This window comes from Trichomycterus rosablanca, chromosome 9 (assembly GCF_030014385.1).
Source record: "Trichomycterus rosablanca isolate fTriRos1 chromosome 9, fTriRos1.hap1, whole genome shotgun sequence".
Lineage (NCBI taxonomy): Eukaryota > Metazoa > Chordata > Actinopteri > Siluriformes > Trichomycteridae > Trichomycterus > Trichomycterus rosablanca.
In genome coordinates this window covers 29,189,780-29,213,789 of record NC_085996.1, presented here as the reverse complement: position 1 = coordinate 29,213,789, position 24,010 = coordinate 29,189,780, and the positions used below count along the sequence as shown (strand labels likewise).

Below are 24,010 nucleotides of genomic sequence, written 5' to 3'. Positions count from 1 at the left end.
AAGTGGGATCTTTAAAATGATGAATGCTTCAGAACATGACCTTTGTGTGATGCTATGTAGGAGTCTGTACTGCAGTCTGCAGCTACAGCAGCAAAATAGACTGCTGAGGAAGAGACTAGGAGAAGGTATAGAACAGTAGATATAGCAATAGGTCGGAGATATAGCGCAAAAGCAGACCATATCATACAGAGTCAAGAGTCAAGACAGTTTATCTTCATCACATCCACATTTCATTAAGACTGCAAGGGAAGCTCAGCTTCCCCTAAAATGTCAAAAATTAAATGGTCAAATATGTACAGTTGTGTTAACATTTCATTGACTACAAATGCGTTAGAACACGTTCATCTCGAAGACGAGTTTGTTCAGAATCAGCTACTTATCACAAATCGACTGAGTCGAACTTCTCATACATTCCCGTAGCGTCAATGCATTTGCCCGCAGAAGCTGAGCGTCTATTCACTTCAATGGGGCTGCATGGAAAGTTTTTTTTCATTGCTTCGAAACTCGCCGGTCATTGGATAAATGCCACGATTTTGTCCCGCCCCCGGACGCTGAGCGTCTCTGGGGGTGAATGGAGCTGTGGGTGCGTCTGGACGCTGAGCTTCTGCAAAATGATTGGAGGATCAGTCGAAAGGCTGAATCCCGTTTTGATTGACAGCTATTTCGAGATCTACACCATCACTTAATCACTGGGAGCTTCAGTCCCATCGCAGATTTTGCGAGTAAAGTCGAAAGACAAACTGCAACCCATTTCAGGCCATTTTCTTGAAAATGAACGGAGGGCAGAATTTATGTATAAATAAATTGACAAATTTTATGATGTAAGCCGACAATGAGCTTCCCCTCTTTGAAAGACCAGCAGCCGCCACTGCATTGTATAGACCCCATTACTAATTTCTAACTGTTTCTGTAAATCATTCTAAATTTTATTCTATCATAAAATACATTTTGTGATTGAAATAAAACTTGAGTAGTAAAATAAGTTATCAAACTAATTATCCAACACCTGTATCAAATAAAGGATTTGTCAGTTTTGTGTTCATTTGTCACTGAAACCCCAATTTTGCTAGTAAAACTCAGGCAGGCTTGATATTAGCAAGCTTTGTAATATATAAAGATCCAAAATATTTAGTAATAAACTTCATATTAATGGCATAGCAATATTTCATTATTTTGAGTATTTAGCCTAATGATATGTGTAGAGCAAAATGTTGGTGACGTTTGCATTAAATTTGTACATTTTTACAAACAGTGACTGTTTTTATTTGATAAGTCTAATAAATCCCAAACAGCTCCCCCATTGAGAATCTGTTAGTTTTCACACATATTTGCATCTGTTGCTGAGCAACAAAGAGTGGTCCTGCTCACTTCTGAGGTCTGGTGTCCCACCATCCAAGCTTATTAAGTCTTATTAGTGAAAACATATTAAGCCTGTTTTAGCTGAGCTTTAATATTTTCAATGGTTTTAGTGGGTGATACCATTTTTGCGTCTTTAAATTCACTCCACCTGCTGCCCTCCCTCTCCACCCTATAATCACTTCCACTTGTCCTATTTTTGGTGATGCTCTAGATTCATTATTTTAAGACTTCAAATACCAAGGGAATCTCCTTCAGTTGTCAGATTGTGGAGAAATCCTTCATTTTTTCTAATATTTTTGAAGGTTTGTGACTGGGTTTCTTCTTTATATGAATAATAATAAAAAGTTGTTTTCTGCATTTTGTTGGAGGTGCAGCTACAGACTAAATCATTTGGCAATAAAAATTCACCCTTGAATTTTACCTGTGCATGAACCCAACAAATGTTGGACCATCAAAGTGACATTAGATACTGCTATGGTGGGTCTAGGGTATATTCTAGGATTCTACCATGAGAATGGTGCCAGTCAACCCCAGTGAGTCCTCACTCACCTCTTCATTTGCTCACTGACTCACTCACTCACATATTAATTTGCTTACTCAGTCACATGCTTACTTACTCTTGGATGTAAGCTTGCATTGTGCACATTGTCATTCTGAAATAGGAATAGCTTTCTTAAACTTTGTTTTAACAAATCTAGAAGTGTACAGTCGTCTAGAATGCCACTGTATGTCTTTGAATCACAAACTAAAAGGCCCAGCCCAAGCCATCAGTACCATCCCAAGTCAATTACTCCTCATACAATCAAATTAACAGTAGTAAATTAAATTAATAGTAGTATCTACTAAACACAGATTCAGGTTGTCTTCTAAAGTTGGGTCAGCCTACTGTCATGGACCACGATCCAGTTCTGCTGCCCTGGGTTTTATTCTATACCCAGATGGGACTAAGACCTATTTAAAACTTGCAGTGTGGCACAGTTTCTGCAGAACCTGGAAACAAGCCCAATATCTGAGAAAAGACATACACTGACTACACATGGACTATATCCTCTTCTATTCTTAATACGAGGAATCAAGTATTCACACACTTTTTTTTACTTTCTATACTTATAGTGAATGTATCCACATTTATACAATGTATTTGAAGTCTTGTAATTAAAATACTGTAATTATTAAACAAAAGTTGACTAAAATATGGTATAGAGCCATGGCCAACATCTTAAACATCCCTGTCATCAGGGCGGCACGGTGGCCAAGTGGGTAGCACTGTCGCCTCACAGCAAGAAGGTTCTGGGTTCAATCCCCAGGTGGGGTGGTCCAGGTCCTTTCTGTGTGGAGTTTGCATGTTCTCCTAGTGTCTGCGTGGGTTTACGCCGGGTGCTCCGGTTTCCTCCCACAGTCCAAAGACATGCAAGTGAGGTGAATTGGAGATACTAAATTGTCCATGATCGTGTTCGATATAACCTTGTGAACTGATAAACCTTGTGTAATGAGTAACTACCGTTTCCTGTCATGAATGTAACCAAAGTGTAAAACATGACGTTAAAATCCTAATAAACAAACAAACAAACCCTGTCATCACTCAAGTTTTTACAACCTACTTTGAAGCCGGCAGTTACAGCAGCAGTTGCAGGACAACCTGAAAACAGTAGGCCCAGCAGTTGGGCAATAAGCAATAAACTCATACACCCATACACATCTTTTCTGATAAAAAAAAGCACAAAGATACACATCAAAAACTTGCTCTTAAGCATTTGACACTAGTAACCTTGGGGAATTGAAGACAATTTGCTGAAAGGCAATGGGTTGAATATGTCCCTAATCAATTTGCCATACTTTTTGGAAATAAAAAAGTCAAAAGACTTTGTGTACACACTTTAATTTTAAAATTTTCTCTTCTTTGTTGTTGTAAGTATTTAATCTGATGACTGCAACTCATTTAAAAAAAAATGGGACAAAAGAGTAATTGTATTACACTACCTTTTCTTCTAATAATGCATCCTCTCCTCATGCTGCTGCACAGGCCATAATGTTGTAAATTGTCACTTCATAATGTGTCTTCGAAGACCAGTAGAGCACCCACATTTTCTGATTATGCAGCCATGCTGTTGTAACATGTGCAGAATGTGACTTGCTGTTGGAACATTGAAATAAACATGGATATTCTTAAAAAAAGGCTTTGTCTCTTGCAATCGAATCAGTTGAATAAGTACTGCCACGGACCACAAGAAATTCAGTTCACAAGCCGTATCTAACCGTCCTACAGTACTGGGAGTAAAACCAGAGAGTAAACCTGTATTACCTACATATGGACCATAACCTTTTTATTTATGTATTTGTTTTAATCAGTAACAGGCATCCATTGTTCAGATCCTAAGAAATAGTCCTTGATGTTTTCTGTATCTATAAGAATGTTTTAGAAGACCATTCTAGCTTGATTATTCAATTTTAAGTGAAACCAACATCTTTTTTTTCTTTAGAGCTTTCAGAGAATTGGACGGACACAAAAGAGACACTGCTGGAGGGCATGGTGTTCAGTGTGAAGTATCTTGGAATGACTCTGGTGGGCCAGCCTAAAGGAGAGGAAATGGCGGCTTCTGCCATTCATAGGATTGTCACAACGGTAAGTTTTCCAGTTTTAAAATGTAGAATCTACCCTGTTATAAATGCTTGACTGAGCTTAACATGGTATGATAAAAGAAATAAGCAAATCATTCTGTGCTGATGAATTCTGGTAGTATGTTATTTATTGTATGCACAATTGTTTGTGTTTATCTGGTGCTCTTTACATAATGAAAAAACAGATACAAAACCATTGCATTCAATAAGATTAAAACACAATTTTCTACATCAATATAAATAAAATATTTGTAAAATAAAAGCATTCCATTATTCTCATTTCGACTCCTGGCTATGGTTGGGTTTAACACTTTTTTGCTGTCCCCCTTAAGGGGTGCCTGTTTTATGTTTTAAACAATATTTTTAAGTTTAAGTTTTAATGTATTGGCTAAAAGCTGATTCTTGATTAACCCACCCCATGTTTAAATGCAAAGCCTGAAGCCTTGTAAGAATTTATCCTTCTGTGGTTAGAAAAGACTTCACAGAGAGCCACAGCCGATGATTTGCTTTACTTCTGGCACAATAGCTTTCGTGGCAGGAAAATATTTAATCCATTAAATTTGTTACTGCTGGATTTGGAAACCCATGAATTACACCCTTGGATCAGTTTTTTTTGAGCAAAGCTTTATTCTGTATGTAGATTGTCTACTCTTAATTGCCTGTAGGTGTGATTAAGTGATTGTATAAGTGGATGTGTAATACCCTGTGATGCCATATGCCAGGTCCATAATGGTTCAGCCTTATTCCCAGTGTTTCCCAGTGTGGACCTGCCATGAACCAGGATAAAACTTTTAATAATGATTTGAATTTAAATGTCTCATACAAGTAAGAACATTTTGTATGATATGAATGCATCTGTTTTACCCACTTCTTTACATATAATTGGATTAGGGCTAACATGTGCTTTCTCATGTAACTGAAGCCAGTAACTGCACCTTTCACACTAGTCATGCAACACCATGGTGCAGATTAATGTGCTTTGAGATGAGTACTACCTACTGTATTCTTTATACATGAATATCATTGTCAGGATTTTAACTTTCAACCCAACCATCCAACTGTAGAGCCATTTATATTATAATTTTATTATATTTATGTAATTTTGTTTGTAACAGGCTCGTGCCAGTGCAAAGAAGTTTCAGAAGGTGACACTCACGGTCTGCTCCAAAGGAATCACCATTACAGATGCAGATACCAACAACCTCATTGAGAATGTGTCTATTTACAGGTAATCAAGGATAGTTTTTCTATACTAAATACTGCATTTTTTTTTTTATCTAAAAAAATTCAGCTTAATTCGGCACAGTGTGGCACTGCTTTTGTGTATTAAGAATATGATTTAAGTATTCTTAGTCTATACTAAAAATAAAAATGTTTTGACATTTTCAAAATCTGATTTAATCTAGTAGAAATCATGGCTCTGATGCCACCTGGAAACACTGGGTGAAAGGCAGTGAAAGGCAGGAATTATCATGGGTGCCAATCCATCACAGACTCAACATACATTTACGTGTTTACTTAGGGGAAACATACACAGACCAGGGGAGAACTGTGCCACGTTGCTTTCTGGCTAAATTAAAATGTATGTAAATAAATGTGAATGTTTGTGATGCCCTACAGAGGATTGGCAGCTATTACAGATGTATTTCCACTCTACCCTCAGTGTTTCAGGTATAGGGTCTTGTCCCATCTGACCTTGATCTGATGAAATGGTTGTTGAAGAGAAGTGATACAATTATTTATTTCTATTTATTTATGCATTTTCTCCCATTTTCTCTTGATTTTAGCGTAGTCAATTTGTCTTCCTCTGCTGGGGATCCATGATTGAATTTGAGGAGGGTATATTGCTGCTCACGTGCCCTCTGATGCGTGCTCAGTCCTAGTGGACCCATTCTTTTCGCCCATGCATTCTGCACAGGTGCCTCTATCTGCTAATCATAATATGCCTGCTAGATGGCGCCCAGCCGACTGGTGGCAATGCCGAGTTTCGAATCGAGGAGTTCAGAATCTCAGCTCTAGTGTGCTAGCGGAATATCCCGCTGCGCCACCTGGGGTGCCCGTGATATGATTATTTTGTCAACATTCAAGTTATTTAATATAATAGAAAGTAGAGTGAATCTGCCCAGGCATGTCCTGGGTCCTTGAGCTCAAAAGAGATGCTGTTGCAGGACCTAAAGCAAGTAATTCATTGCCAATACCTAAAATTTGTCTGATTTAAAGCAGCTTTAAAAAAAGTGAAAGGCTGATGTAAAATTAAATAAATGCATTTAATTTACAAATATGCAGTAACTGAGAGAATCAGGTGAGTTGGAGAAAGGAGTTATGTTGAGAGCATGGCTCGGGTTGCTCTAATATTAAGGTTTTTTTTATCAGCAATACCTGAAACGCTCACCAAAATCATGATAGCCTTTCATCTTTGCGCCCTGGAAGGATTTTCTCCTCCTCCCTACTACCTACAGGTCCTGAGGGAGCATCACATCCCAGAGGATTGCATTTCTGAGTCAAGTGTGGTCAGTGCTCACTTTGATCACAGCTAAGCTCAGCTAGACTTTAAAGAGCTGGACTTCAGTCGAAAAGCTACTTTTTTCCAGTCGGCTGGAGACCAGTGGGGCATTTTATATTATCAGATATTAAAAACATAAAAAGAATAGGTTGCCTTTTAAACAATTAATACAAAATTAAAGAAAGTCCTGTTGGAGTTGGGGCAAGGGAAGTTCTTTTCCTGTTTTAGAGTGACCCTTTCTAATTTGTATATATGGAATTGGTTTTCAGAGTTTTATGTGGAACACGTTGACTGGCCTGCTAAGTGGGTGACTGATGTGCTATCAGTGTCAGTAATGCTCAGTCATTATTGTCTGTCATGATGTAGTTTAAGCTTAAACCTTTGTCCCAAACATGTGGCTTGTTTATACTGTGTCTGCATGTTTCCTCCAGGTTCACTGGTTTTCTCTCACCTTCCAGTAACATGCCTGTAGATGGACAAGCCACTTTTAATCCTCCTAGGAGTAAATAGGTAAATGTAGTGGAATGGCACTCTGTCCAGGTTGTATTTTCGTTTTCCAGGTCAGTTTCTTCTGAAGCAGTTAATGAAAATAAATGATATTTTATAAAATGCCCTAGGTTCCAGCTCTACAGTCTTTTCACATAGAATATTGTACTATTTTTTGAGAAGAGTAAAGCCGTATGTGGTCTTTTTGTAGCATTTCATGCATTATTTATAATGTTTGTGCATTTTACAGTCCTGAATTGCATTCCAGAATGATCTTAGTTTGTGTATAATGGATTAAGCATGGTTTAGTATCAGCTTTGTGGGATATCTTTGACAGGTTTAAGCCTTTATGACACTGCGCCTACTGTGCCAGTGTGAGTGGCTATGCTAATCCAGTTAGTACTATATTAAAAAGCTTAAATCCTTTACTATTTTTGCCCCTTCCAACTTGTGTGTTTAAGGCATCAAATTAAAAATGTGTTTGTATTTACAAAATACAACCAAGTTGGTCAGCCAAAACGTTAGAAATCATGTATTTGTCCTTTGGTCAGTTAAATAAAGATTCAAATCACATGTTATTATTTTTATTGTATTTTACAAAATGTTTCTTACAAAGTTTTCCAAGAAATGGGGTTTGTACATATAATGGTGGTCTTTAGCTAAGTTCGGGACAAAAACACAATATGTTACCCATGTTCTAGATGCTTCTAGGTTATGGAAGACATTTTTGGTGGATCACTTATGAAATTTTCCCTAAATTGTAAGTCTAATACTAAAAAATTACACTGTAATTATGGATTATCAGATAGTTAAGTAATAGTATATTCTTCTGCCATATTTTTACCTTTTAAGTTATTTTTATCAACTGCTTTATCCTGGTCAGGTTTACGGCAGGTCTGTTTCCACTGGGTAAACTGGGCACATGGGTAGTAATACCCTGAGCAGACACAAACCATTACAGGGCTTCGGCCATCCCCCTCCCTCAGACATACCCAATCCTGTCTGTGTAGACATCCGGGCCATCTGATAGCATTGCTGAGTTTTGAACTAGCATAATAGACAGCTGTGCCACCTACGTAAGCCCCTGGTCAGAAATAGTTCAATGCAGCATACACTAAATTTGCTAACTTACTAAATTATTACAAAAAAATACAGCAAAAAGAAATGTACATTTTAGTTATTAGCAGGCAATGTTTTCCAAAACAATATAAAATTGTAACCAAATACATTTCAATTTAAGGCCTCACTCAAGAGACCACAGTGGATATCATTATAGGATCTGTATTTATTGTATTTGTATTTTAGCTTGGTGGCACAGTGGTTGGTGGGTAGCACAGCAAGAAGGTCCTGGGTTCAGTTCCCAGGTGGAGCGGTCCGGGTTCTTTCTGTGTGGAGTTTGCATGTTCCACCCGTGTCTGCGTAGGTTTCCTCGGGAAGCTCCAGATTTCACCCACAGACCCACAAGACATGCAAGTGAGGTGAATTGGTGATACAAAATTGTCATTATAAAACGGATAGTTCCGGTCCTAAAATCTGATTGGCTGAGCCGCGTTCGAAGCCGTTGTAAAATCCCCGATAAACGCACACCTAGGACCACCTCACATCATTCCATATTAATACGCCACTGAATCGAAAAAGTTAATGTTATTTTCGCCCTCATGTTGCCTAGCAACACTGTTAATCGAACTATTTTGCGTCGTGGAAGAATGCTTTATTGTAAGTTTATACACGATAAATACATTTATGAATTAAACATTGTTGTATTTATTATATTTTTTGTTGACCGCCGTTTTATAAAAGCAATAAGCCACTCGAGACCGTGCATTACTGTTATGATTTTAGCACGGGGAAAGAAGTTTTAGGCACTCCGCTTCGCGTCGTGCCAAAAACGTCATCCCCGTGCTAAAATCACAGTAATGCACGGCCTCTCGTGGCTTATTGCCTTAATGACTGTGTTTGATAATTAAAACTTTAACTGATGGTTCTTGTGTAATGAGTAGCTATCTGTCCTGTCATGAATGTAACCAAAGTGTGTAAAACATGATGTTAAAATAATAATGACGTTAATGTTAATAAATACTTTTAGTTATATAAAGACATTCTGTAGACTTGTATTCTCATGATAAGATTTTCCCACACAACATGATACATGATAATAAACAGAGAGAATGTGGAGGTTATGGGGGAGGAATATGGTATCTTGGGCTTTGCTATTTAGGTCAGGAATCAGAAATAAAGCAGCACAGTTACATATAGAGCAAGTTCTGATTTTGTTGCACAACTCATCTGATAGCATGAATTATATTTACCTTCTCCTAGCTGAATAGCTGATATTTACCAAATGACAGTCTTGCTCATTTTTACTTTTGTCTCAACCACAGTTCACGCTGGACTCAATTTTACTGTATTTTTCATGCATCAGTGGTTAAACTGACATCTTTATTTGCTGCAGGTTGACAGTGAAGTGCAACAGGAATTTAATACGAAAGTGGGTAAAAAATTAAGTAATTAAAAAGGAATTTTATTAAGCAATAGTAATGAGGGGGCAACCTGTCAAAATGATAGATAATATTCTTTTAAAGCTGCATGCATTTTTTTTATTTGATCTACAAATATATTTTTAGTGACACCCATCATGCTTGGTATGCCATATACATTTTAGCTCTGCTTGGTTTCTTGACATGAAAGAATTGGTGTAATCAGTACTGCTTATTGTTGGTTTCAGATGATGTACCCAATACAGTGGTGTTCAAAAAAATAGCAGTACAGCACCATTAACCTGATAAATCACTGTTTTTAGTAGAAATGCTATTTCTACATAGCAAATAATTTACTTGAAAGTGTAGTAGAGTAATGAAAACAAAACAAACCTAACAATTAGGACATGCATGCCACTCATTCTGAGTAATTGAAGCATTGATTGAAAGGGGCTTGTTCAAAATAATAGCAGTGAGGAGTTCAATTGGTGAAGTCATTCATTCTGCAGAAGAACGGGTGTCAATTTTGGCCCTTATTTAAGGTAGGAGGGTGGCAAATGTTGCACAGCTTGGTCATAGCGCGTTTCCTTCTGAAATACTGGGGAAAATGGGTTGTTCCAGACATTGTTCTGATGAACAGCATACTTTGATTAAAAAGTTGATAGTAGAGGGAAAAACATACAGAGAAGTGCAGCAAATTATAGGCTGCTCAGCTAAAATGATCTCAAATGCCTTGAAGTGACAACCAAAACCTGAAAGATGCAGAAGGAAGCGTGGAACTACTGTTCAAATGGATCGAAGAATAGCCAAAATGGCAAATACTCAGCCAATGATCACCTCCAGAAAGAATTAGGAACATCTGAAGTTACCAGTGAGTACAGAAGATGATTAAGTGAAGCCAATTTACCAGCAAGAACTCCTTGCAAAGTCCCGTTGTTAAGATAAAGACGTGTCCTGAATGGGTTAACATTTGCCAAGAACACATTGACTGGTCCAAAGAGAAATGGCTCAACATTTTGTGGACTGGTGAAAGCAAAATTGTTCTTTTTGGGTCTAGTGGCTGTAGACAGTATGTCAGACGACCATCGAGCACTGAATTCAAGCCAAAGTTCACTGTGAAGACAGTAAAGCACGGTGGTACAAAATGATGATATGGGGATGTTTTTCATACCATGGTGTTACGCCTATTTATCACATACGAGGGATCATGGATCAGTTTAAATATATCAGAATACTTGAGGAGATGATGTTGCCCTATGTCGAAGAAGAAATGTCCTTAAAATGGGTGTTTCAACATGACAATGACCCAAAACATCTTGGTTACAGACAAACAAGATTGAGGTAATAGAGTGGCCAGCACAATCCCCTGACTTCAATCCCAGAGAGAACTTGTGGGCTGACATCTGAAGCGCGTTTTTTTTAGGCAAAACCCAAAATTGCAGAAGAACTGTGGAATGTAGTCTAATCATCCTGGACTGGAATACCTGTTCAGAGGTGCCAGAAGTTGATCGACTCCATGCAACACAGATCTCGGAAACAATTGTTTTGCCACTAAATATTAGTTCAGTAATTTAAAGTAAAGTAAAACCTCAAAAAAAAATTCATGTTATAGATCATTTTTTTGAGTTTTTAAAGAAAAATGCTGCACTGCTATTTTTTTGGAACAGCCTTATATTCATTTTTTTTAACTTTCTGTAAAGGATGAACACAAACTGGCAAAATTTTGTTAATGTTTTGATTTAGAATTTAAAGTGGAGTATTTTCAGTGCATTTGCATTTATGGAAATAAAAGTTATTATAATGATTTTGTGCTTTATTCACTTTTTTAAAATCACTGCTATTTTTTTGAACACTACTGTATGTTACAATCAAAAGTCTCCACTCAAACATTTTCACAAGCCTTAATGGTTGCCAGATGGATTCATGATTTATAAATAGATTACACTTTTGTTCTACGCACAGGTCAAATTGCTATCACCAAATAAGATCAAATTGGTGATAGCCATCATAAGTGTGTAGGACTTGATATTGTTTTACAGTCATTATTACACCTTTGGCATTTGTCTGTCAGGGGAGATGGGCAAGGAGATTCCTCATTACTGCAGCAATTTTGGCCTCTGCTGGTTGGTTAAAGGTGCCTGCACAGGGGTTGTATTTATTGAAGAGTAAAAAAAAATTAAAAAGTGATATTGATTCATCTCTGGCAAGCTGAACAGTAGAAGCTGGCAATTACACTAGTGTCAGAGGGGGCCTGTGTTAGGTACGGCCCTTCTCGTTCAGGGAAGGGGTCTGCAGCAGTGGACATACACCGATGTTTTTACACTCACTGTCCATTTTATCAGCTCCACTTACCATATAGAAGCACTTTGTAGTTCTACAATTACTGACTGTAGTCTATCTGTTTCTCTACATACTTTTTAAATCTCCTTTTACTCTGTTCTTCAATGGTCAGGACTACTACAGACCAGGACCACTACAGACCAGGTATTATTTGGGTGGTGGGTCATTCTCAGCACTGCAGTAACACTGACATGGTGGTGGTGTGTTAGTGTGTGTTGTGCTGGTATGAGTGGATCAGACACAGCAGCACTGATGGAGTTTTTAAACACACCACTGTCACTGCTGGACTGAGAATAGTCAACCAAACAAAAATATCCAGCCAACAGCGCCCCGTGGGCAGCGTCCCTTGACCGCTGATGAAGGTCTAGAAGATGACCAACTCAAACAGCAGCAACAGATGAGCGATCGTCTCTGACTTTACATCTACAAGGTGGACCAACTAGGTAGGAGTGTCTAATAGAGTGGACACAGTATTTAAAAACTCCAGCAGCGCTGCTGTGTCTGATCCACTCATTCCAGCACCATGTCATTGTCATTGCAGTGCTGAGAATCATCCACCACCTAAATAACACCTGCTCTGTCGTGGTCCAGAGATATATGCAGAGAAACAGATGGACTACAGTCAGTAATTGTAGAACTACAAAGTGCTTCTATATGGTAAGTGGAGCTGATAAAATGGACAGTGAGTGTAGAAACAAGGAGGTGGTTTTAATGTTATGGATGATCAGTGTACAGTCCAATTGGATACAATTAGATTGGATTAGAAAAAGGATAAATGAAGGTATGCGCATTTAAGTATGATTGTTTAAAGAAGACAAATAAATGGACAGTGGTGACCAAGTTGACATAAGCCATCATTTCTTTGCCTGCAGAATCTCTTATTGCACAGCTGATAAAACTCAAGATAAGGTGTTTGCCTACATTGCACAGAGCCAGTTCAACGAAACACTGGAGTGTCATGCTTTCCTCTGCCAAAAGAAGAAAATTGTGAGTTTGCATAATTTTATGTTGATGTAAATTGTTGGCCCGCACTGCTGTAACTGTATCAGTCAGTACTTTATGTACTTTATGTACTTTACAGATGTTTACTGCCATCTGCTGGACCACTAAGTGCACCAAAGTTCCCATCAAGTGTATCATGAATTCTGGTAGTGTGTGCTGATGCTGTTTTGTTCCCTGCAGGCTCAGGCAGTCACCCTCACAGTTGCTCAGGCTTTCAAAGTAGCTCTGGACCTCTGGGAGGTAGCACAAGAGGGTAAGGTTACTTTGATATTTACGTGTTTAATATTCTGTGGAACCCATGTTTTTTTAATAATCATTTGTATATATTTTTTTATTTAAAATTCTCTCTAATTTAGAATGCATTTTTGGATCAGCAAGAATCTATTTTTTCTTCAACATTTGTTTCATGGCTATTCTAATAGAATGCAATATAATTTAACACAGATAGTGTTAGGTAGTGAAGTGACCGTTTTATAAATTATATCATATTTTTGTAAAATTAAAAGGTTTTAGCTAATATTTGTAATAAATTGTTGTATCTGTGCCATGCTCTGTTCTGTAAAGCACTTTGAACTACTGCTGTATGAAAGGTACTATATATTTCCAGTCAATTTTAGTAGGGGTTGCAGACTTACAGTTGTCACTTGGGTTCTTCTTTAACATCCAGGGTTTGATGATTATATTATATTTACATAATGTAGCATAATTGATCTTTTATCCAAAGCGACTTACAGTTACACCAAAATCAGTGCAGTCAGTTGAGGGTTAAGGCCCTTGCTCTGGAGCCCAATTGAGGCAACTTGGCAATGGGTGGACTTGAACCAGCTACCTTCCGATCAGTAGTTTAGAACCTTAACTGCTGAACTAATACTATTTATCAAGGTTTTGTTTTGCATGTATGGTCATGCCAATTAGTCTTATTAACATGATGTGGACAGTACCTGTCTTAGGTTGGTTAAACCTCTTTTTTCACACAAAGGAAACAAGCCTCGCACATGTTGTTCCTGTTCAGGCAGTGACCCTCAGATGGAAACAACATCTCACTGTGCATCAGGTACAATAAATACCCACAGGATTGTTCTGTCTATTCTTAAATAATTGGTTTATATTATATTGCATTGCTACATTGCTGGTATGCTTTTTAAAAAGAACATATCCTGGTCAGTAATTGGGTAGATGTATTATTTTTGTTATTATTATTGTCATTATTATTATTATTATTACTAAATGAATAATTCTGATGGGGAGGATGTGTGAATAATAATGTGTGTGCCTGAGATAGAAGCTGAAAAAGCCAAGGTTCTAATGGAGTACAAGCTGCGGAGGCCCTTACTTCTCTCATCTATTCATTCACCATCTCCACACATCAGGCCGGTTAGAAGACTTCCAGCTAAACATGACTCCTGGGTAAGGCTACTTATGCTTAAAACGTAACTTTAAAGTCTATATTCCTAGCTGATATGATGATTAATATAGCAGCAGTAGTGAAGAGTACTTTAGTAAATGAGCACAATGTTATGATGTAAGTTATCATGTGAATGTTAAGCTGTTAAATGACAATAACATGTCATTTATAATTTACAATATACTCAACAGATGTATGGCATCCACCAAGAGAATGGTACAGACCTAAATGCTTGACCTCTGAATTAAAGGATCTGATGGCTCTGTTTTGCTTCCTAAATGTTGGGATGGTTAAAGCATGCCATTATTAAACCCTGGATAGAGGAAACAAAAGCTCAGGAGTGATTAGTCATGCTTCCCAATTTGGCTTTCTGTCCAAATACAGAGAAAAGTTGGGTGGAGGAGAAATAATAGAGCTTGACTCTCACAGATGCCTAACATTAGGCTCATCCAACATCTTAATGCATTGGCGTTTTAGCTGTAAACTAGTCCTTATTCACAACGTAAGTGCCTGGCCTTACCAGTGATTCTGTGAATGAATAGTCGTGAATCATACAGTCAAGCACTCTCAGAAAGAAGAGGTTCTTATAGCTGAATGGGACATTGATTATCATAAGTGCTTTTGATTTTGTAATGGGATGTTAATTAAACAATGACTTTAAACATAATGTTCAGGTGTCAAAATACTCTGTGACTTGCTTAATAAAACAGTCTATGCTTTTGGCAGATCTTCTCCACTAGGTGGACTCCATTCTCCACTTAAATTCCTATGATGCGTATCTTGTTAACACCAGTAGATGGAGACCTGCAGTCCTCTGCTTCTGAAGGACAGAGTGGCCTTCGATTTAAGAGTCACACTATAATCACTCACCATGAGGTCTTTATTCTAGATGGTATTAATGAGCTACTCAGACTGCACTCGCTGATAAACTCCTCTCTCATTATTCGAATGCTATGTGGTGATTGAATTTCCTTTTCTGGAAACACTGGAACATGTTCAGTCTGGATAAAACACATGCATTTGTTATATCACAGAAAAAGAAAATACAAGGCTGATCCCAGTTCAGAGAAAAACTAAATATGGATAGACAGTGTTGGGGGGATGGGGGTTGCAGTACAATATAGTGGATAATTGTATATTAATTGATTACTCTTACAGGAATTATGATTAATGGTGTTACTGTATGATGAAACGTGATTAATGATGACATTTTTGTAATCACAACACAGTAATCAGCTTAAAGACAATAGTGGTGCAACTCTTACAGTAGGCATTGAACACATCAGCATGGGTCCTAGGGATCTGTTTTGATCGTCACCTCATGTCACTGTCTGTAAGGAGTTTCGTAGGGGGTTTCCTTTTGTACTCCGCTTTCTTGCCACTTAATGATTAATGAAAAAATTCAGAAAGTGGATTGGCTGTTTTTAATTGCCCTTGAGGTAAATGAGTTATTGTGTGAGTGTGTGGTGCCCCTATAATTGACTGATGCCCTGTCCAGGGTATATTTGTTTGACACCTAGTGTTTCCAGGTGGAAACTGCTTTGTGCATAGGGGCACAATCATGCTGGAACAGGAAAGGGTAACTGTTTCCACAATGCTTAAATCATTACATTTATTTTAAATAACTGATTTTATACACTTAATGATCAATGAGTATAGATGAAACACTTAATAATTAGGACCTACTCAACAAGTATTACTTATACTAAGTAAGTATATACATAAATAAGTTACATTTAGGAAAAAAATCACACCCCTTGAATTCCTTCATTTAAAAAAAAAATCATTATTGTGGTCAAGTAGATAGTGTTTATTTTCTGTAATAGCCTCAATTATTTTACAATGGAAGAAATTTGACACAACCTTGAACCTTCCTAGAGTTGACTGTCCAGCCAAATTAAGCAACCAGCCAAGAAGGAATAAAGTCTTCACTGTTTTGAAACATTTTTAGTAGAAACATATGAAGGTAACATGATTGGTTATAAATATTGGATCCACCAAAGCCTCAGGCTTTGCATGCCAGCAAAGGTGGTTGGTAGCTCACAATGTTCTGCCAGTCTTTGCCAGTGTGAGAATCGTCACTCAGTTCAAAAAGAACATTTCTCAACATAAGATTACAAATAAGGTCTTTCACCACTTACTGCACAAAATATTGTGAACAAATTAATGAAATCCATAGAAATAGTCCCTATAGGTCAAAGCCAGAAACATGTGCATGACCTTCAAGCCCTTAGGTGGCATTGCATAAAACCATCATGCTACAGTGATAAAAATAGCCACACATGCTCTGGAGTACGCCTGAAAACCATTGTCACTAAAAACTATTTAAAAAAAACATTGATTGTGAATGTGTGTGATTTCTTAATAATTATGTTTCAGTGTCATTCAGTGTTTTAAATTTTATGTTTTCAGGATGCAGAAGAAAGCCTCGACACATCTTCGAGGTAGGTTCTACACCATGTTATAAATACTAATTACCTTTTTTGAATTGTTATTTTTTTTGCATGAAGTTACAAGAAGGGTGATTATTTTTTGTCCCATAAAAAAAATTTAAAGCCATAGAGCAAAAATAAAAACTGGTTGTCACAATATTGTAAGCTGCTTCAAGCGCCTGTAACAACCAAGATAGCAATAAACTGGGCTGGATAGAAACATCACCAACTGGTGCATTCTGTATCCAACATGGATCCAAGTGTGGGAAAAGGGGTTCCAAGTGCTCGGACATTGGCTGGGTTTTCAGAAAAAAATATATAAAAAAAGATAAAAATCCTTGGCTGAAAATGTGTCCGGATCAAGTCCAGCATCATGGTTTCAGAGAACCATCACGTGCCAACAAAGGAGCCAGCAATGCTGTGCACCATTATTAAATACGCATCCCTTCATCTGGAGAGAATTAACACTTATCATGGCGCAGGTGACTGCCAGTTAAGAGAAATTGGAATGTCTCTCCTTTGTGCCACAGGCCCCCTCTGCCAGCCATAAAAGGCATGGCAGATGAGCATGATACTGTAACTCATGCCCTCCTGCCAATCTCCATGGTAGGTGGACCTGTTACAGACTACACATTTCTTTTGTATTATTATTTATTTATTTGGATTTTCATGTCATGTTTAATAAATATTAATTTCCAAATCAATACTAAAATAAAATGTCTGATTAAATAGTAATAAAGCCATTTGATACAAATGTTGTACTAATTTGGCTATTACAGAACTAATATTTTGCAGTCTGACCCTCTCCTACTCCCATGGGCACCATCACATCGCTTAGAGCAATTCAAATGTAGTGCAACAGCGTGTTGTCTGATATGCAAAAGAAAGTTCATTAGCAGCTTCTTCCTTCTCCCCAAGGAGAGGAATATGTCACAGTGTCTACAGGTATTTGTATAATGAGATGCATAAGCATGCTCACAGCTGAGCTTGTGTATCTGCTGCATCTTTCTGCTTATTAGCTAATGAACGATGAACCACAGTGTCTCATTTTCTTGCTTAAATGGCTCTGTTTGAGCTTGATAGAGAAACAGGCTATTTGGAAAATTGTTTAGCCTCATATACCCAGTTAATGTATTCTCTCCAGCCCCCCCAAGGTAAAGTGTTAGTTCACCACAAGAAGTAGCAAGGGAAAATGAGTTGGTGCACAGTTGGAGCACTAGGATATTAGTGACCAAACATTTAGTTTGAAAATGATGTTTCAGTGCCTCAGCATACCAAGTTAAAGCATTCTAAATGCAAAGACTCATGAAGGGATTGTATCATTTTGTAAATAATTTCTTACGTTTTAGGGCAAGAAAGACCTTATATTCTTAATTTTATTGTGGTTATTTGCTCCTACTAATTAAACAGGATTCATGAAAATTGATGCCATTTTCTTTTCCAGTGGTCTAATTATCTTTGCAGACAATATAAGGCTGATTAGCTAATCTCTGGATATTAGGAAGGCGGGGGATAAAGTTTAGGTATGACAGTAATTTCTACAACAATATATAACCTTTCTGGCACCTTTTTTGCAACCTAACAGTGAAGATAAATTGTATCTACAATAAAATGCAAGCAGCTCTAAATAAGACAAATTCTTCAGGTTTGGGTATTTTTAATAATGAGAAAATGCCGGAGCTCAACATCATCAACATCAAATTGTTGAAACTAAACAAGTATATAGATGGTCTTATTATGTCTGTGACAAAAACTAAACAAGTATATGGATGGTCTTATTATGTCTGTTACACAAACTAAACAAATAGACCAATGGTCTTATTATGTCTGTATTAAGCACTAAAGGACTTAAGCAGTGTCTTAAGGACTAAAGCTCATAACCTACCACCAAATGTCAGATTTTTTTATTAGCTTTTTTTTGTAAACATTTGTTCAGTGGTGTGGACCATTAAACTAGACTATATAACTTAACAAGAAATAATACTGTATTAACATTTGTAAGTTTTAAACACCCCCAGTTTGCTTGATATGTTATGTTATGCAATATACTTTAATACCCAACATTCCTGGCAATATTTATTTTATAACTATAAAATCATATGTGGTAATGAATGTAATTCTGATTTTACAACATAGCCACTGTAGTTTTCAACCTTTCAATCTCTACATTTTAATACACTAATAAATACAGAATTTAGAAATAGCAATCTATACTCCTAACTGGGGACCATCTAACTGCTATCTAACAACTAACTGCTAGCTCAATTATGTCGCAGCTACATACCTAGGGCATTTTAGTATATAAGTATTGACTTGCATTGTCATAGTCACCTAAATACATTTAAATGATAATAAACAACATTACATTTGTCCTCCCAATTTTAAAATACATGACAACAGGTGTACTGGCTACTCTAATTGTCTCGTCATAAGTGGTTTAGTACATGTATGAGTTTGTGTTGTAGGCAGGTTTTCCTGCCTTTTGATTAGTGTTTCCAGGATAGGTTACAGCCCCACATCAACCCTAACAAGGATAATGTGCTTGTGACTGAACATGCAAACTTCACACAGAAAGGGGAACTAAACCCAGGCCCTTTTTGCTGTGAGACAACAGCAGTACTGACTGTGCTGCCCTGTACTTGTTAAGTACCGAAATGAAATCAAATTTCATTAATTTGCACCATGATGGCTAATTTTATCTTATAAATGTTTGTATGGTATGAAGCAGGTGCAAGATCTTAACTGACTGATGTTAAAGCCTTTTAAATTACCATCTTTTACATATATATAAGACAGCTTAATTAACTACATAATACAACAGATGTCTAAAAAGCTCCCGTATGGTGTTCAGCAGTCGTAAGAACAAAAATTGCCTAGCTCGAGCATGAGATACTTTCAATAAAGTGATTTGAATACATCCATGCTGCACATTTCAGTTTGTTTAAACCCATTACTGCTGTTTCACATTTAAGTTCTGAATAAAAAATGAAAAATGACATAAAAATTCCCACCTAATTTTGGAGTTTGAATTCCTACAGCTCATAAAGCATAAGCTTTAACCTACTAGAACAAGAAATACTTAGACATGCCTGGTGTTTTTTAGAACAAGCATCTGCGTGTGGCATGAGATCGGAAACTACTGACTGTAAAGAAATACTTAATGAATATGGCAATCCACATTACTCATATATGTCTAAAATTATGTTCTTTCTCTAAATCTCAATGTACCTTTTATGACTCCACATAAAATTATTGGGGTATGGCATGTTATTTAACTAGTCTCTCTCTGTAAGGAACCAGGCCAGAATAAAGTGAATAAATGTTCCCCGTTTTAACAACTGTATGATTTAGTACTAGTATTAAATGACTGATGTAGCATTAATCATCCACTCTCTGTGCCAAAGAAAATGAAGACTGGACACCTCAGCACCACATCTTAAAACATTTATATTTAATAATGTCACTCTTTGCTGGTGTAATAGCCTTTGTCTGGCTAGGCTTTACACTAGACTGTGCACTATGGCCAACTATAACCATCTAGTTTATGGATAGGGTTTAGGTCAGGGCTCTGCACATTTACTGACCTAATTACACCATCACCTAATTGGTTAAATGCAATTCAGTGGCAATATTCTGCATAAAAGCTATAAACAGTTATATAAACTGTAAACCAATTGTAAACCAATATGATGTGCAGCCAATAGTATTTGAACTAACTATTTAAAATGCGGTAATAGGTGCTGGTTCAGCACTTACTTGTCCATTACTTTGATTTTTGGTGGGCTGTTGGTCTATGGTTGAGCTGTTGTTGCTTCCAGACCTTTTTTTTCACCTTGCATTCAGTGGTTACAGTTAACTAGGACAACCTTAGTTAGGCCGAGGCATAAAGCATCAACTTGTTGGCATACTATCACAGATCCATGTAAAAGGCTACTTTTTGTATGCTTAATATTATGCATGTTTCCACTTGGCATGGCTAAAATAGGCATAGCTTTAGCCATGTAGTGTATTAAATTCCTCTGTAGTATTTTTCAGCTTCTTTATCCATTTAAGTGCGGTATGGATACTGTGTGATAGTAACAGTGATCATTTTCCTCGTAGACATAATCATTTAGACAAATGCATATGGACACTTCTGTAAAATAATACACATTGTACACCTGTTAATGATAAAGATATCAATATAGACTTAGAGAACCTTTAAATTATTTTCTCTTTTTACATTAAACAGGCTAATATTAACATAAATAAAGCACCTGTTTTTTAAATCTTGGTTACCTGGTTACTGTCAGAAAATAGTAGGTAATGGTACAGTGGCAGTGGAACATAAGGGTACATAATGTCCTTTACAAGACCAGAACATCACTGACAGCTTAAATTGTACACCTTTGTAGAAAAGTAAAAAAACCTAGTTTTTAGGTCTCTTGGTCAGTATATACTTAATGTAATATTTAATTTGCCTAGCAATGTACACTGACCAGCCATAACATTAAAACCACCTCCTTGTTTCTACACTCACTGTCCATTTTATCAGCTCCACTTACCATGTAGAAACCCTTTGTAGTTCTACAATTACTGACTGTAGTCCATCTGTTTCTCTACATACCTTTTTAGCCTGCTTTCACCCTGTTCTTCAATGGTCAGGACCACCACAGAGTAGGTATTATTTAGGTGGTGGATCATTCTCAGCACTGCAGTGACAATGACATGGTGGTGGTGTGTTAGTGTGTGTTGTGCTGGTATGAGTGGATCAGACACCGCAGTGCTGCTGGAGTTTTTAAATATTGTGTCCACTCACTGTCCACTCCTACCTAGTTGGTCCACCTTGTACATGTAAAGTCAGAGACAATCGCTCATCTATTGCTGCTGTTTGAGTTGGTCATCTTCGAGACCTTCATCAGTGGTCACAGGACGCTGCCCATGTGGCACTGTTGGCTGGATATTTTTGGTTGGTGGACTATTATCAGTCCAGCAGTGACAGTGGTGTGTTTAAAAACTCCATCAGTGCTGCTGTGTCTTATCCACTCATACCAGCACAACACACACTAACACACCACCACCATGTCAGTGTCACTACAGTGCTGAGAATGACCCACCACCCAAATAATACCTACTTTGTGGTGGTCCTGTGGGGGTCCTGACCATTGAGTAAAAGCAGATTAAAAGGGTATGTAGAGAAACAGATGGACTACAGTCAGTAATTGTAGAACTACAAAGAGCTTCTAAATGATAAGTGGAGCTGATAAAATGGACAGTGAGTGTAGAAACAAGGAGGTGGTTTTAATGTTATGACTGATCTGTGTATGTATTTTGACAGAATTAACATACAAAGCATTACCCTACACCCTCCTACATATGTTTGTGTGAATGAAGGACCTTCACTGTGAAATGATTGTCTTATGTTAGCCCTTTTACCTTAAAGATTGGCATTAGCATGTTTGTTAGCACATGTATAGAATTAGCACACTTTGTATGTTTCTGGATTCTAGTCACAGTGATTTGTTATATTTTTCTTGTGGTGCTTTGTGTCTCAGTCTTGTGTTGTATTTCTTATTGTGTGTATTTGTAATAAATACTCACACTAGTGTTCATAACCTTAGGTCTTAGTGTTGCATTATTACAAACAATACATTTTACATTAGTTCATTGTTGTTCAAGAGTGTAGTCAGTGATAGGACACGGTCTAGCAAGTCTAGCAACTGATCATGCCACTGGATTAAGCCTCAGGTAGGTGAGAAGGTACCCATCAATCCAGCAGAATACTGCGAAACTTATGACCAAGAAAACTTTGCATATTTGTCCAAAAAACCTCACACTCCTGGTATAAAGAGACTTAAACAACTAAGTCAATTAGTCCTAAAGATTAAGAGGGTGTCCTAATCCCAAACAGAGGCATGAAGATTATTTCATAGTTGTGTGGCCGTGTATAAGAACGTATGCCCCATGCTTTGCAGTTCCCAGTAAGTAATTTGTCAATTTAATTGCTGCCCCAAGTCAGCACTGTTGTCATGCCAGTGTATTATTGTTCTTGGTCATCAGGCAGGTCAAATTATCTCTCTAAGCCTGGCAGTGGGAGCCAGTAGTTATTACAGTAATGTAACGAGCAAAGTGCCCAGACACTCTGGCATAAATCACAGAAAAGCTGAATCCAAGTCTTTATCTAATCCATTCATTTCAACAAGCAAGCAGCAAGCAGCCAACTGTCAGAACTCCTTACAGCACTGCTGTCAGTCCAACATCCATTCATCCAATACACTTACATTTAGTGCACCAGACTGAGGATCTTACCCAGACTGATTTAGACAAGTGCTTGGCTGAATAGGTAAAAGGCATCTGCTGGGGCAGACTCTTAAACATGCCAACAAGCCAAGTTACTTTCAGATACAACTCAGAGTACTAATACTTAAATAAATGCATTTATTCAGGCTTGCAGTGCAGGTTTGGGTGCCAGTCTTTTGAAGGGCACAATCTGTGGAAGTAGGCAGTCTACCTATTGGTATGTTTTTGGATGTCGGAGAAAACCAGGTTGCCTGAAGAAAACTCAATTGAAGAGAATATTAGCCAGAAACATGGACTGATCACACGTTACTAAGCTGTGAAACATTACCTTTCCCTTTTTGTGCCAGTCTGCTGCCCTTCAAGCACAAACCTTCAGAAAAAGCAAATAAAAACAGAAAGATGGGGGCGGCACTGTGTTTTGCTGGGTAGCACTGTCGCCTCACAGCAAGAAGGTCCTGGGTTCGATTTCCTGGTGGAACGGTCCTGGTCCTTTCTGTGTTGAGCTTGCATGTTCTCCCCGTGTCTGCGTGGGTTTCCTCCGGGAGCTCTGGTTTCCTTAAACAGTCCAAAGACATGCAAGTGAGGTTAACTGGAGATTCAAAATTGTCCATGACTGTCTGACATTAAAGACTTAAACTGATGAATCTTGTGTAACGACTAACTACCTTTTCTGTCATGAATGTAACCAAAGTGTGTAAAACATGACATTAAAATCCTAATAAATAAATAAAACAGAAGGACGCATAAAGAATATGTATCTTACATTTAATAGAAAACAGTTATAAATCCTATCAGGATGTAATCATCCTAACACGGTAAGTAATTATGCTTGGGCAGAAAAGGCATATCCGGGAAATAGCCTAGTCATTTATAAACAAGGATCGAAGCTTACCATAAACGCTTTAGTGAATAATAAAACCATTTAAGAAAATGGTTTTCCTTATGAATTAGGGTATCTTGGGACATCTTTGTGTGGTAAGGGCAAAATCACTGCATTAAGAAACAGCTTCTCTGATGGATATCACCTTATTTTGTTAGTGTCTTTACAATTATGTATAAAAATCATATTGATTAGAATTATCTACAAACTACACTCGCTTCTCTGGGC

The 24,010-nt window shown here is 37.5% G+C and overlaps 1 protein-coding gene across 1 annotated transcript in view; it reads left to right on the top strand.

The window, feature by feature from the left end:
* The window catches only part of si:dkey-71h2.2 (low density lipoprotein receptor adapter protein 1), a 31,430-nt gene that overhangs the window by 6,705 nt on the left and 715 nt on the right, over positions 1-24,010 (top strand). The window contains exons 2-8 of the mRNA XM_063002507.1: positions 3,840-3,982; positions 5,094-5,206; positions 12,657-12,771; positions 12,967-13,039; positions 13,766-13,840; positions 14,069-14,193; positions 16,604-16,635. Coding sequence (XP_062858577.1) covers positions 3,840-3,982; positions 5,094-5,206; positions 12,657-12,771; positions 12,967-13,039; positions 13,766-13,840; positions 14,069-14,193; positions 16,604-16,635 — 676 coding nt within the window. The remainder of the gene's footprint in view (positions 1-3,839; positions 3,983-5,093; positions 5,207-12,656; positions 12,772-12,966; positions 13,040-13,765; positions 13,841-14,068; positions 14,194-16,603; positions 16,636-24,010) is intronic.